Source organism: Pipistrellus kuhlii, unplaced genomic scaffold, assembly GCF_014108245.1.
Source record: "Pipistrellus kuhlii isolate mPipKuh1 unplaced genomic scaffold, mPipKuh1.p scaffold_m20_p_1, whole genome shotgun sequence".
Taxonomy (NCBI): domain Eukaryota; kingdom Metazoa; phylum Chordata; class Mammalia; order Chiroptera; family Vespertilionidae; genus Pipistrellus; species Pipistrellus kuhlii.
The window spans coordinates 134,213,450-134,229,553 of record NW_023425404.1 but is presented as its reverse complement, the minus strand read 5'-3'; the positions used below and the strand labels follow the sequence as shown (position 1 = coordinate 134,229,553).

At 41.7% G+C, this 16,104-nt stretch overlaps 1 protein-coding gene across 1 annotated transcript in view; it reads right to left on the bottom strand.

Annotated features, from left to right (window-relative positions):
* The window catches only part of LOC118721315 (sodium/hydrogen exchanger 9B1), a 46,403-nt gene that overhangs the window by 21,539 nt on the left and 8,760 nt on the right, over positions 1–16,104 (bottom strand). The window contains 3 exon segments of the mRNA XM_036442200.2: positions 1,294–1,443; positions 2,751–2,857; positions 10,090–10,265. Coding sequence (XP_036298093.2) covers positions 1,294–1,443; positions 2,751–2,857; positions 10,090–10,265 — 433 coding nt within the window.

Genomic DNA, 16,104 nt, shown 5'->3' with positions numbered 1-16,104 from the left:
GCAGGGGCAGTTAGGAGTGATCAGGCAGGCAGGCAGAGAGGTTAGAGGCGATCAATCAGGCAGGCCAAGGGATTAGGGGCAATCAGGCAGGCAGGCAGGTGAGTGGTTAGGAGCCAGTAGTCCCAGATTGCAAGAGGGATGTCTGACCGCCAGATTAGGCCCAATCCCACAGAGGGATCGGGCCTAAACCAGCAGTTGGAAATCCCCCAAGGGATTCCCGATTCGAGAGGATGCAGGCCGGGCTGAGGGACCCTCCCCACCCCAGTGCACGAATTTCATGCACTGGGCCACTAGTTTATAATTGAAAGTTTGTAGCTCTTATTGTGTTTCACCATTTTCATTTATTCCCCATACCACTCCCTTCTGACAACCATCAGTATATACTCTGTATCTATAGGTCTATTTTTGTTTTGTTTTTTAGATTACACATATAAGTGAAAGAATATAGTATTTGTCCTCTATCTATTTCACTTAGCACAGTGCTCTCCACATCCATCCATGTTGTTGCAAATGGTTAAGATTTTGTTCTTTTTTAAAGCTGAAAAATATTTCATAAATAATGTTATATACTCCTCCCCCCCATCAGATTAAAAATAATAGAACTAGTGGTAATATCAGTGTATTGATGGGTTGAGGTATGGGAACTCTGTTATAACTGGTGGTAGTAAATAGTGTAAATATATAAAACTTTTTGACTAGAGAATTTGGCAGTCCCCATCAAAATAGAAATGTACCATTTTAAAATTCAACAATTGTATTTCTAAGAATATACTCCTATAGAAGTATTTGTACACTTGCAAAAAGATATATGAAAAGAACTGTTCATGGCAGCACTGTTTATAATAATAAAAAATTGGAAATGATCTAAATGTCTACAAATAGAGGACTGATTAGAGGAAATAATTCTATTTGATATTTGGGAGTGGTGAGGAAAAAGAACTATTTCACAATTTATTCTATATGTGTATTGTTTAATCTTTTATGAGAATGTTTTCATGTCCTAACTGTATAACTAAAATTTTAATTAATAAAATAATTAAATCAATAAAAGTTATATAATCATATTATATAAAACTTGGGGAAAATGGGCCTGATGAGATAACTCAACTCCTGATTGTGTTTTAGTATATGTGCAGTTCCTTTTCTTAAATACTTTCTTTATTGATTTATATAAACATCCTCCAAGACACTTTTGGAACATCTTCCAACCTGAATGAGGTTTCCTAAATGTCCATTATAATATAAAAAATTCAGTTATTTTATCTATAAAAATGGTGTATTAAAAATATTCACCTTATCTCTGTTCCAATTCATCCCTCCAATGAAAGTCAACATTAGTGTGAATAATCCTCCAGTTCCATGTATACCCATGCTATTGCCGACTAAGACGACAGAAACACACAAACTCAAAATAAGGCATGCTCTCTTCACTGGAAGATTTGTCTAGAATTATATAAATTTTTATGAATTATTTACATTAAACATATAATACAACATTTATGTTCTCTGTCATTCATTATTGACATTTTGATACTATAATATGTTATATTAAATAATGCATAAAATTTTGGCTTTCTTCCTCACCAAATATTTTAGAAGACTTGATAACAAGTGACAAAATTTATAATTATTAAGTTTCATCTTCTGCTATATATTATGTCAGTAAAATGGTTAAAATATTTTAACTGTAAGTGAAAAGGGAAAGAAAAAAGAGAGCAATATAACCTGTAGTTCTATATAACATATCCAATGGATTCTTAAGAATAAATTTCTGAAAGTTTCATTAGCTATAACAATTGTTTCAGGGAAATCAAAACAGACATTACAGATATACAGAGTAATGGCGCATTCATTTTTTTTGGGGGGGGGGCACATTCTTTAGGGTAGAAAAGGATTGAATTTAATAGTGTTGCCTTAATCAAAGGGAGTGGGAGTAAATTTAACTTAGATCAAAGGAAAGTGTGAGTAAGAAAGATTAGAAAAAGTTGTCAGAAGTCAGTAGGCAATTTAGTGAAGAAAGGGGTGGGGTGGAATGGAGATGGTATTCTGATTTAATTATATATTTTTAAAGAGTATCCATTGCAAAGTATTATGCATTAGGAAGCTTAATTTAAAAAGCAATAGCATAGCCTTAGCTGGTTTGGCTCAGTGGGTAGAGTGTCGGCCTGCAGACTGAAAGGTCCCAGGCTTGATTCCGGCCAAGGGCACATGCCCAGATTGTGGGCTTGATTCCCAGTAGGCAGTGTGCAGGAGGCAGCTGATCAATGATTCTCTTTCATCATTGATGATTCTATCTCTCTATCCCTCTCCCTTTCTCTCTGAAATAAATATAAAAAAAAATAGCAGCAGCAGCAGCATAGTAAAAATATATGTTATCCTCATAGTAGAACAGGTTTCAAAAAATATTTTTAAAGGTATTTAGTAAGTACATAATCTTTTATAAAAGGTGTAATTTTTTTAATCAACACCTTCATTACATTTATAAATACAAGATTTACACAGTGTTCCATCAAAAAAATTTTCCCTAATCTTCCTTAATTGCCAAGTCCAGAAGCAAAGATTTTAGTCAAGGCCATTGACTCCTATCAATCAAAACTGTGCTTAGTTTAAAGCAAAGTAGGCAATGGAGGCTACATTTGGGGAAGGACAATAAATATTAAATGTAATATTTCATTGATATTCTAAAAGTTCAAATTTTGAAAATAATAACAAATTCTATACTTCTAAAGTTTGACTAATTTTTTATTTACCTGATCTGCACTTGGAAAATATTGAAGAAAAATTCCCATAAATGTTCCTAGTAGCACACCAATAACTACATTCCGAAAAGAAATTAGGACATCTTGAAGTACGCCACCTATAAGGGCACACATAAGGAAAAACAGATCATAGAGAAAAAATTTTAAATACCTAACACATCAGAAAATCAAACGTAGGTGATTTATGAAGAAAGGTATGTATTTTATAGAATATATAAAAATGAATCTTTAATATTAATATAAAAATGTATGCAGATCTATTTGATACATTAGATATGTACTCTTAAATAATTTAGTACAAACACTCAATTCAGAAATGTTTATTGAATAAGTAGGCCAGGAAACAAAGAAGTAATATGCAATGTGCTTCCCTTACACACCCTGACTACAAGATCAAGTGAGGTAGAAGAATGGACAAGACTGACAAAGAAGCGCCTCTGGCACCTAGCACAAGGCTGGTAATATTTATTTTCTGACTTACGATTATTACAAAGAAAAAAATATTGAAATATAAAAAGAACAGCCTAGCTGGCAGGGCTCAGTGGTTGAACATAGACATATGAACCAGGAGGTCATGGTTCAATTCCCAGTCAGGGCACATGCCTGGGTTGGGGGCTTGATCCCCAGTGTGAGGCATGCAGGAGGCAGCCAACCAAAGATTCTCTCTCATCATTAATGTTTCTATCTCTCTCTCCCTCTCCTTTCCTCTCTGAAATAAAAAATATATTTAAAAAGATAAATATCAAAAGAACAATTTAACAATAACTACATAAAAGATTTATTCTAGAGCCAATCCTGGGACTAATCAAGGGTCAACTGAGTCATCAATATATTTTATTCAACCACATCTGTATGGAATAGTACTTAAAAGTGCAGGTCTAGGGTCAAATAGCCAGATTTGTATCTTGGCTACCCCTCTTAATGGATTAGTGACTTTGAGAAAACTTATTTAAATCCTCACCTGAGGATATTTTTTCCATTGATTTTTGTAGAGAGAAGGAGTAGTGCCGGGGGTGGGGGGGTGGGGGTGGAGAGAAACATCAATGCGAGAGGCACATTGACTGGCTGTCTCCCACATGCAATCGACCTGGGCTACGTTGAACCTGTAACTGATTTATGTGCCTTTGACTGGGAATGGAATCTGAGACCCTTTGATCGACAGTCTGATACTCTACTGAGCAAACCAGCAAATTATTTAACCTATGTTCCTCAGTTTCCTTGTCTATAAAATGAACATAGCACTATTGTGACCATTAAATGGGTGGAAACATCAATAGAACTTAAAACAAGTATGAAGCAATTACCCAATAATATTGTTATTCATTGTTTATCTTCAGTGTTTGTCATAATGGCACGCACAATGGAAAAGGAACACACACACACACACACATATATATATATATTATTGATTTTTTATAGAGAGGAAAGGAGAGGGACAGAGAGCTAGAAACACTGATGAGAGAGAATCGATTAGCTGCCTCCTGCACACCACCTACTGGGGATGTGCCTGCAACCCAGGTACATACCCTTGACCGGAATCGAACCTGGGACCTTTCAGTCCATGCTCTATCCACTGAGCCAAACCGGTATTGGATATATATATATATATATATATATATATATATATACACACACACACACACACACACACATATATATATATATATATGTATATGTATGTGTATGTATATATATATATATATATATATATATATATATATATATTCATTTTTAGAGAAAGTGGAAAGGAGAGGAAGAGAGAGACATTGATGAGAGAGCTACACATGGATGGTTGCCTCCTGCATGTCCCTACTGAGGATCAAGAACCCCTATCAAGGATCAAGCCTGAAACCTGGGTGTGTGCCCTGACCTAGGAATTGAACCAGCAACCTTTTGATGCATGAAACGATGCCCAATCATCTGAGCCACACAGGCCAGGGCCATAAATATTTTTTGAGAGAATAACTGATTCATTAATGAAGGAAATGATGACCATATTTGTTAACAGAAATTTTAGAACTTCTGAATAGCCAAAAAGAACTCTTCTAAAATTAAGTCAAATTAAAATTGGGGAAACCTAAGAATATAATACAAAGGGTTATCATTCTTAATTTTAGGAAGAATCTTGATAAATCAAAAAGAACAAAAGATGAACACATCTATAACGCAAAAGATTCCAAGAAAAGAAATATATAAAACATGCCAAAATGTCAGCGACCAATAAATATGTTTAACATCACTAGTAGAAAAAGTATTCCATTTAATGTGGTCTCACTTTTCACCTACCAAATTAGCAAAGGAAAAAGAAAAGAATAATATCTAGTTTTGAAAAGGGTGAGGAGAAAGTGGCAAACATAGGACATGATATTGCGGCAATATTTTTCAAAAGCTTATCAACTCTATATACTTTTCAGCTCAATAATTATCCTTTTTTAATTTAATAAATCTTTATTGTTCAGATTATTACAATTGTCTCCCCCCCCTCATAGTTCCCTTCCACCTGGTTCCCACCCTACCTTCTGCCCTTACCTTCCCCACTGTCATCAACTATAGGTGTATGATTTTTGTCCAATCTCTTTCTGCACCCCCTACACTCCTTTCCCCCTGAGAATTTTCAGTCCATCACATTTCTATGCCCCCGATTCTATTATATTCACCAGTTTATTTTGTTCATCAGATTTTTTACTCACTTGATTTTTAGATTCACTTGTTGATAGATATGTATTTGTTGTTCATAATTTTTTCTTTACTTTTTTCTTCTTTTTCCTCTTCTTAAAGCATTTCATATACTGGTTTGGTGTTGATGAACTCCTTTAGCTTTTTCTTATCTGTGAAGCACTTTATCTGCCTTTCAATTCTGAATGATAGCTTTGCTGGGTAATCTTGGTTGTAGTTTCTTGCTGTTCATCACTGAATATTTCTTGCCACTCCCATCTGGCCTGCATAGTTTCTGTTGAGAAATCAGCTGACAGTCATATGGTTGTTCCCTTGTAGGTAATTAACTGATTTTCTCTTGCTGCTTTTAATATTCTGTCTTTTGCTATTGGCATTTAATTATGATAATTATGATGTGTCTTGGTGTGGTCCTCTTTGGATTCCTCTTGTTTGGGGTTCTGTGTGCTTCCTGGACTTGTTAGTCTAATTCTTTCATCAGGTGGGGGAAGTTTTCAGTCATTATTTCTTCAAATAGACTTTCAGTACCTTGTTTTGACTCTTCTTCTGGCACCCCCATAATTCTGACGTTGATATGCTTGAAGTTGTCCCAGAGGCTTCTTACACTATCTTCAACTTTTTGGATTCTTTTTTATTTCTCTGTGAATATTTTTTGCTTCTTTGTAATTCAAATCTTTGACTTGATTCTTGTGATCCTCTAATCTGGTGTTGGGTCTTTCTATATTATTTTTTATTTCAGTCAGTATATGTTTAATTTCTAGTTGGTCCTTTTTCATATCAATGAGGGTCTCACTAAATTTATTGGCCTTTTCTAGGAAATTCTTGAAAAACCTATAACCATGGTTTTGAATTCTATATCCAGTCATTTGTTTTCCTCAGTTTCTTTCGTTTGTGATGTTTCTTTGTCTCCGCATTTGGCTGCTTCCCTAAATTGGTAGGATAGCTTTGTGTGCTAGGTGTTCTATATGGCCCAGTGGCTCGGCTTCCCCAGTTACCTGAGGTGGACACTCTTGGTGCACCCCTTTGTGGATTGTGTGTACAGCCTTGTTGTAGTTAAGTCTTGATTGTTGTTGCTATCACTGGGAGGAATTGACCTCTAAGCCAATTGGCCGTAAGGATCAACTGTGTCTACGCTGGGAGAACTTCTATGCTGGAAATAACCTTATGAGACAAGACTTGCAGAAGCCTCTGTGCTCAGCTTGGATGGGGCGTAGTCTCAGGGCTGAGCAGACAGTCTTGGCTTCCTGTCAGCTCTGCCCTATGAGGCCCCTAGGTCTCAGTGTCCCTCTGTAATCACTGCAAGCACCTCTGAGAGAAAGCCGCCCTCGAGTTTCACCTGCTGCCAGACAGTCCAGTTTCTCCCCCAATGAACCTGGATTCCCAGATTCTTAAGCAGAACTGGAGTTCAGCGCAGTCGGGAGCTTCCAGTTCTCTCCAGCTAGAGAAAGCCAGTGGCACATTCAGCAGTCAGTCCTTCTGTGTGCACTTGCACGCACGCCTCCAGACCTCTGCCTTTCATGGCTCCCCTGAGTTTCTGCCTGACAGTCCTGATTCCCCTCTGGCCCCCGTATGAGCCTGGGTCCCCAGGGGCTGGCCCAGAACTGGGGTTTAGTGCAGTTGGGAGCTTCCAACTCCCTCCTGCTAGGGAAAGCCAGGGCAATCTCAGCAGTCAGTCCTCTCTGGGTGCCTTGCACGTGTGTGCGCCTCCAGACCCCTGCCTTCCGCAGCTCCCTCTGCGTTTCTGTGTACCTTTCTCTCTTCCTGACAGTCCAGATTCCCCCAGTATTAGCCTGGGTCCACAGGGTCTCACCTGGAACTGGGGTTCAGTGCAGTCGAGAAATTCCTTCTCCCTCCCACCAGAGAAAGCCAGTCAGCTACTCAGCCACCCTTCCTCTGCACGCATGTCTCCATACCTCAGCCTTTTGCAGCTCCGCTGATTCTCCGTGAGTTTTCTCTTTCCTTCTAGTTGTAGAATTTCCACTCAGCCAGCTTTCCAGAGTGGTTCTGGATGTTGTGCATTTTGTCTTTTAGTTGCAGTTTTGAAATTGTTGTGTGCGGTAGCAGTTTATGTGTTTACCTATGCCACCATCTTGGTTTCTCTAGCTCCTATCAGGCTCAATGATTATTCTTTTAAGATTTAGAAAATATTAACTTTAGGTACCACTATTTAGTTATAAGATGTTCACTCAAGTATTATTTTAATAGAAACTATAGGAATAGAAACTTCAGTTTTCAACAGGAAATTATAATACAGATAATTGAGTACTATGGGACCATTACAATGTCATAGAAATCTATTTACCGAAGAGAAACCTGTGTGCAACATACAATTAAGTCCAAAACAATCCTATCCTATATAATAAAAGCCTAATATGCAAATTGTCCCCATGGGTGGTCACTTGATTGGGAGAACGGGAGTGACTACTCACTATGACTCCCAGCCCCTGCCCCCAGACAGCCCCACCATTGATCAGCCTCTCCCATCCTGATTGAGGACTGAGAAGCTGACCAACCTCTCCATGGCCCTCGCCAATGGTGGTGTGGCTGGCCTGCAAACTGACCTCAGTCCCTTGCCCAGGCATGCCCCATCCCCCAGTGGGGACCCCCACCCTCATTGAGGGCTTGGCTGGCCTGAAAACTACCCATGGCCCCTCACCCAGCCTGGCCCCACCCCCCTGTAGAAACGCCCTGTAAAACCCCCCACACCAATAGGGTACATGGCTGATCTGAAAACTGCCCACAGCCCCTTACCCTGGCCAGCCCCACCCCCCTAGCGGGGGCCCCCCACCCTGATCCGGGGCCCCCATCAGGGCAGGCCAGCTAGCCCCCACTCATGAACCAGGCCTCTATCCTATATAATAAAAGGGAAATATGCAAATTGGCCCTAAAGGCAGAACAATCACAACTGCTAGACCAGTCACTATGAGGTGCACTGACCACCTCTCAGTTTCTTTCCTCTGCTAGCAGGCACTGATTGACTGATGATGAATAAGGAACTGGGGGTAGATGGCAGGGGATGTGGTTGGTGCCTGGCCAAGGCTCCTGCCCCACTGGTTACCCTCCATAAAGTGGGCAACCTATGGCAGGGGCAGGGATGGTGAGCGGGCAGTAATAGCCGACCTCTCAGCTCCTTTCTCTGGCTGTCAGGCACTGATCACCCTATGGTGAAAGGGGAAGCAGGCATGGGTGGTGATGAAGGGTAAGCAGCTGGGGAGGATGGCCCTGATTGCAGGCCAAGCCTAGAGACTGTATCCATGCATGAAATTCATGCACCAGCTTCTAGTTTACATATAGAGGCCTGGTGCACAAAATTCATATAGGGGGGGGGGGGGGGGGCGGTATGTGCCTCCATCCTCTTCAAACTGGGATCCCTCTCACAATCCAGTATTGCTGGCTCCCAACCATTGCCTGCCCCAAAACCACTTCTGACTTCCAGTCTGATCACCCCCTAACCACTCCCCTGCCAGCCTGATCAATGCTTAACTGCTCCCCTGCTAGCCTGACTGCCGCTAATGGCCCTCCCCTGCCAGCCTGGTCAACCCTAATTGTCCTCCCTTGGAGGCCTAGTCACCCCCAACTTCTATCCCCTACTGACCTGGTCACCCTCAACTGCTCTCCATTGCAGGCATGGTCACCCCCAACTGCTCTCCCCTGCTGACCTGATCACACCTAACTGCTCTCCCCTGCTGACCTGGTCCCTTCCTACTTCCCTGATTGCCCACAACTGCCCTCCCTACTTCCTGATAGCCCAAAACTGCCCCTTCAGGCTCAATTGCCTCTATCTGCCTTCCCCTGCCAGCCTGGTTGCCCCTAACTGCTCTGCCCTGCTCGCCTGGTCCCCCTGCAAATGCCCTCCCCTGAAGGCCTAGCTGCCCCCAACTGTCGTCCCCTGCAGGCCTCATCACCCCCAAATGCCCTTCTCTGCAGGCCCAGTTATCCCTAACTGCCCAACCTTGCAGGCCTGGTCCCTCCCTCCTGCCCCTCCTGCTGGCCATCTTGTGATGGCCATCTTGTGTGTTGGAGTGATAGTCACTTTGCATATTACCTTTTTATTATATAAGATGATGTCCAAAGGTATATTTCAAAAATATTTATTAAATATATTAGTACTAGTAATATTACTGCTTAAAATTATCTATTAAAAACTGTGATAAAATTCCAAAGCAACTTCAGCAGATAAGTGGTAATGGTTATCAAATTAATTGAAATATATAGTTATTAAAATGAAATAATTTGTGTCAAGTAGTGGTTTCTTAACCCATTGAAATTTCCTCCCTGGTCTAGAGTGAGCTTTCAATAAAGAATAAAAAGTTGCCGAAACCAGTTTGGCTCAGTGGTAGAGCATCGGTCTGTGGACTGAAAGGTGAGGGGGATTCTGGTGAGGGGCATGTACGTTGGTTGTGGGTACATCCCCGGTAGGGGGTGTGCAAGAGGCACCTGGTCGGTGTTTCTCTCTCATCGACGTTTCTAGCTCTCTGTAAAAGATCAATAAAATATATATATATATATATATATATATATATATATATATATATATATATATATTTTTTAAAGAATAAAAAGTTATTGAATTTATAAAAATCTTGCTTAATAACTGAAGGAAATAACAACAAAAAAGTTATGAATTATATGGCAGTGGTTGTATTTTCTTCTTTACCTGAAGAGAAGACTATGGTCATGAATATACTGAATCCAGTGATAGCCAAGATGTCATCCACACTGCTAGCAGCCATTAGTATGGTTGGAATACCTTTCTCAATACCATATCCATCTTCTTGTAATTTTAGCATGGAAGGGACAACAACAGCAGGAGAGACAGCACCTACTACAAAACTGAGAGAAGACTTTGAAAACCAGTTTTAAAAATACACTTTACCAAATAGTTAATTTTATTAAAATTTATAGCAGATATATATATTTAAAAATATATATTTTATTGATATTTTACAGAGAGGAAAAGAGAGGGATAGAAACATCGATGAGGGAGAATCATCGATCAGCTGCCTCTTGCACACCCTCTACTGGGGATGTGCCTGCAACCATGGTACATGCCCTTGACTGGTCCGCAGGCCAACGTTCTATCCACTGAGCCAAACCGGTTTTGGGGTCTTACACAACCCCTGGCAACTACCATGCTACTTTCTATTACCATGATTTTTAACTACTCTAAATATATCACTAAAATAACATATTTTTCCTGGCTTATTTCACTCAGCACAATGTCATCAAGGCTCATCATGTTGTAGAAAATGACAAGATTTCCATGTTTTTGTTTTGTTTACAGCTGAATTATATCCTATTGTATGCATATACCACATTTTCTTTACCTATTCATTTGCCAATGGATATTTGAGCTTTTCCCACTTTTGGCCATTGTGAATACTACTGCAACATCTCTCTGAAAACCTGCTTTCAATTCTCTTAGATATATACTCAGAAATAGAGTTAATAATTTTATGGTGATCCTATTTTTAATTTTTTTGAGGAAACTCTAAACTGGTTTTCAAATTTTATTCCCAATAGTCATGCACAAGGTTCCCAATTTTTGCACATCTTGGTCAACTGTTATTTTTGGTTTATTTGTTGTTTTTAAACATACTTTTATTGATTTTGAGAGAGAGAGGAAGGGAGAGGGATAAAAAGATAAAAACATCAATGAGAAAGTCAATGACTTATGACAGTTTTAGTGTCTCAATGTAGGTCTTTTGGTTTTACTCAAGTGGAACGTATTTGAGCTTCTTAAATTTTGTATGTCCGTTTTCTCTATTGTAAGTTTTTACCCATTATTTCTTCAATAGGATTTATGACCATTTATCTCTCTCTTCTACTCTTAGAACTGCCATATTTTGTAGATTGGTCTATTAAAGGGTATTCTATAAGTCCTTAGAATTTCTTCATTTTCCTTTGTTCTTCTCTTTGCTCCTCTGACTTGATTTCAAATAACCTTGGCATCAAGTTCACTAATTCTTCAGATTAATTCAGTCTGTTATTGATTCCTGTAGTCATTCCAAAACACCCTCAATTTTGTTATTGTATACTATAGTTTAGAATTAATTTTCCTTTTTTATTGTTTCTCTTTCTTTTTGGTAACCTCATTTGATTCATGCCTGATTTTCCTGATATGCTTATTTTTTACATTTTTTTAAATTTAGATAAGTTACTTATATATTTCATAAATACATAAATTTTCTTGAATTTAGCAGACAGTACTCGTATTATTTCTATTTTATGGTGGCAGCAAAAAAATCTAGTGCCGGCCTTGAAAGTGACACGACTTACGTTACAATTAAGTGTTGAGACTTTGAAAGCCATTTTATGTGTGAAATATAATTTAACAAATTCTTGTGAAAATTTTCATGACCTTTTAAACGACAGCAATCTACTAAAAAAATTCACTCAAATGAGAAATATGCCAAAGAATAAAAGAATACTATACATAATAATTATTATTATTATTATTATTTTAAAATCAATCTTCATTGTTCATATTGTTACAAAGGTTCCTCATTTCTTCCCCCCTCCACCAGGTTCCCACCCCACCCTCCGCCCCTTCCCCATCCCCATCCCCCATTGTCCTCATTTATAGGTGCACAGTTTATGTTCAGTCTCTTCCTCCCTCCCTTTCCCCGATAGTAAATCCCTTTTCAGATAGTAAATCTGTTACTTAGCATTTTCTCATATCAATAATACCACCACATGCCCAATGATACATTTCACACAAAAGACATTTCCAAATAGGTCAACCAGCCTCATCCAGGCCCCAACCAAGGCACTCACAGATCAACACCCCAGCCCTATACTAATTCAACACATCCAGATCTAAGCCTTTATCACTTGATTCAGCAGACCCTCAAGTTCCCGCAAAAGTTTCCAGCCATGTCTGAGAGGCCGCCGTGGGGCAGGGGCAGGGGCAGGTGAGAAGTGAGCTGTTTCAGGCCTGGCTGCTTCGGGCCTGGCCTCTGTTGCTCTGGTTCGTTCCACAACCAGCTGCTCCGGGTCTGGTCACTGCCGCTCCCGACCTAGTTGCTCTGGACCTGGCTGCTGCTGCTCCGGGCCTGGCCGCACCCAACCTGGCTGCTCTGGGCCCAGCTGCTCCGGGCCTGGCCGCTCCCAGCCTGGCAACCGCTGCTCCTGGCCTGGCCGCACCAGACCCAGCTGCTCTGGGCCTGGCCGCTCCCAGCCTGGCAGCCGCTGCTCCGGGCCTGACTGCTCCCAGCCTGGCAACCGCTGCTCCGGGCCTGGCAGCCGCTGCTCCGGGCCTGGCCGCACTAGACCCGGCTGCTCTGGGCCTGGCTGCTCCCAGCCTGGAAGCTGCTGCTCCGGGCCTGGCTGCACCAGACCCGGCTGCTCTGGGCCTGGCCGCTCCCAGCCTGGCAGCCGCTGCTCTGGGCCTGGCCGCTCCCAGTCTGGCAACCGCTGCTCCGGGCCTGGCCGCTCCCAGCCTGGCAGCTGCTGCTCTGGGCCTGGCCGCACCAGACCCGGCTGCTCCGGGTCTGGCCGCTCCCAGCCTGGCAACCGCTGCTCCGGGCCAGGCCGCACCATACCCGGCTGCTCTGGGCCCGGCTGCCCCGGGCCAGGCCGCTCCGAGTCTGGCCGCTCCCAGCCTGGATGCTCCGGGCTTGGCTACTGCTGTTCTGGACCTGGCTGCTCCCAACCCGGCTGCTCTGGGCCCGGCTTCTCCAGGTCCGGCCACTCCGGGTCTGGGTATTCCTGGACTGGCCACCCTGGGCTTGGCTGCCTCCGCCTCAGGTCTGGCTGCTCCAGTGCTGGCTGTTGTTGCTCTGGTTCTGGCTGCTGCTGCTCTGGGGCCTGGCCGTTGCTGCTCCGGGCCCGGTTGCCATTGCTTTGTGCCTGGGCACTCTAGGCCTGGCCGCCGCTGTTCCAACATTCTGTCCTTTTTTTTTTTTTAAACGCATTTATGTTGTAATGTTGGCTGGTGAGTTGAGTTCTGACTTAGTCTTTGATTTTTCAAGATCTTCTTTGTATTCTTTCTTAAGTAATTTTACTATCTTTTGCTCTCACTTGATTTCTTCACATTGAGAACTTTGGTTTCTTCCTCCTTGTCCTGGGAGCTCAGCAGGTTGGCCTGTGGCACCCCTTTGTTCTCCGCGGGCTCCCGCGCTGCTCCAGCCTGTTGCCGGGGTCGGCGCTGCCCAGGAAGCAGCCCTCGGCCTTGGCTCCGTTGCCCGCGCTCAGAGGTCGATGGCTCGGGGGCACCCCCCCCCCCTGGGAGCCCCGTCGCCCGGCTTCCTGCCGGCGCCCGGCTGGCTGGTGTCCTGGCTGGTGTCTGGCAGGGGCTCCTGCTCCCTGTCGTATTCCTCCAGTCTGGAGCTTTTTTTTTTTTCTCCTTCCCGCTAGGGGAGTCTAGGATCAGAGTCAACATTCAGTCCTCTGCGTGCAAAGTGTGCGCAACTCCAGGGGCCCTGCTTTTTGCCACTCCCCTGGGATTCCGCCTCACAGCCCCGTCTCCCCCCGCCGGAGCCTGGGTCCCCAGGGTCTGACTCATAACTGGGGGTCAGCACTACTGGTTCGGGGGTTTAGCCCTGGCTGGGGGTTTTATTTTCTTCCTGCTAGGGAACGCCAGGCAGCACCCAGCCCTCTCCTCCTCTCTGGCTGCGACCTCTCCGCGCGAGCGTGCGTGCAGCATGTCTCCGTACCTTAGGCTTTTTTCAGCTCCTCTGATTTTCCTTCTGGTTTTCTCTTTCCTTCTTGTTGTAGAATTTTCAGTCAGTCGATTACCTGTAGCTCTGGGTGATGTCCACTCTACATTTTAGTTGTATTCCATTGAAATTGTTGTGTGCTGCTGCGGTTAGGTGTCTATCAGAGCAGCCATCTTGGATCCTCTCTCTATTTTTTACATTTTTGAATTTGTTTTTTTATTGTTAAAAGTATGACTTATGTCCCCTTCTCCCCCATTGACCCCCTCCAAACCTTCCCAGGACCCCTCCTCCCACAACTTTCACACTATTGTCTCTGTCCAAGGGTTATGCACCTATGTTCTTTGGTTAATCTTTTACTGCCCTCTCTTCCCTCTAAGATTCATTTAAAAAAAAAAAAAAAAGAAGAAGAAGAAGAAGAAGAAGAAAAGTGGATTCTATACTTCCATGTCTCTGGATCTATTTTTTTTTTGTCACTTTTTAAATTAGATTCCACACATAAAGTGAGATCATGAGATACTTGTCTTCCTCTGATTGGCTTATTTTGCTTAGCATAATTCTCTTCATGTCCCTCTATGTTGTCTTAAAGGATAAGAGATCCTTCATTTTTGTAGCTACGTAGTATTCCATTGTGTAAATGTACCACCTCTTTTTTATTCACTCATCTACTGATGGGCACTAGGGATGTTTCAAGATCTTAGCTATTGTAACTAACCCTGCTATAAACATAGGGGTGCATACTACATCTTTTCTGATCCGTGTTTTGGGATTCTCAGGATATATTCCTAGATTTGGGAATCACTGGGTCAAATGGCAGTTCCATTTTTAATTTTTTGAGAAAAGCTGCAACAGTCTGCATTCCCACCAGCATTTGTAGCCATTACGGCAGATGTGAAAGGAGACCTCATTGTTTTAATTTGCATCTCTCAGATGATTAGCGACTTTGAGCATTTTTTCCTATCTCTTGGCCACATGTATGTCCCATTTAGAGAAGTATATAGTTAGGTCCTTGACCCATTTTTTAAATTGTGTTGTCTTTTTTTTCTTAAGTTGTATGAGCTTTTTATGTATTTTGGAAATTAACCCCTTATCTGATGTATCACTGGCAAAATGTTCTCCCATACAATGGGATCCCTTTGCATTTTGTTATTGGTTTCTTTTGCTGTGCAGAAGCTTTTTATTTTGATGTAGTGCCATTTGTTCATTTTCTCTTTTGTTTTCCTTGCCCTAAGAGATGTATTGGCAAACATTGCTACAAGAGATGTCTGAGATTTTGCTGTTTATGGTTTCTTCTAGACTTTTTATGGTTTCACAACTCACACTTCGGTCTTTTATCCTTTTTGAGTTTATTCTTGTGTATGATGTAAGTTGGTGGTCTAGCTTCTTTCTCTCTTTCTTTTTTTTTTTTTTTTTTTTTTCCATGTATATGTCCAATATCCCCAACATCATTTATTGAAGAGATTGTCTTTACTCTTCCTGACATTTTTAGATATCTGTGTTCTCTTTTAGCTCACTGAGCATTTAAAGGATACTACTTTGAATTATTTGGTAATTCACACATTTCCATTTGTTTAGGAATGGTTTCTGGAGTTTTAGTTGTTCCTTAGATGTGTCTTGTTATCATTTGGTGAAATTTGCATATTTGAAAACAGTCTTTATGGACTGTCTTCACTAGGGAGATATCTTCACCAATCAGCCCAGCTAGAGATTCTAGGCACCGCTCAAATATTTCTGGGATATGTCTTCTCTGGTGTGGGTGTGTTATCTCCAGGAGAAGAGTTTTGCCTTTTCCTACTCTGGAGCATCCCCAGGGGTCTATCTGCAGTACTGCAACACCTCTAAAGCTGTAGCAATCCATACATTGAAATAGTTTTGCTTCTTATAGTCTAGGTTAGCTTTTAGTTGAAGCTCCAGAAATTAAAATAGATGTGGGTTGGAAGTCAAACATATAGCATAAGAATTCTTTGTTGTTGTTGAGTGATACTGATTGAATTAATGATTATGTTAAGAAAGCA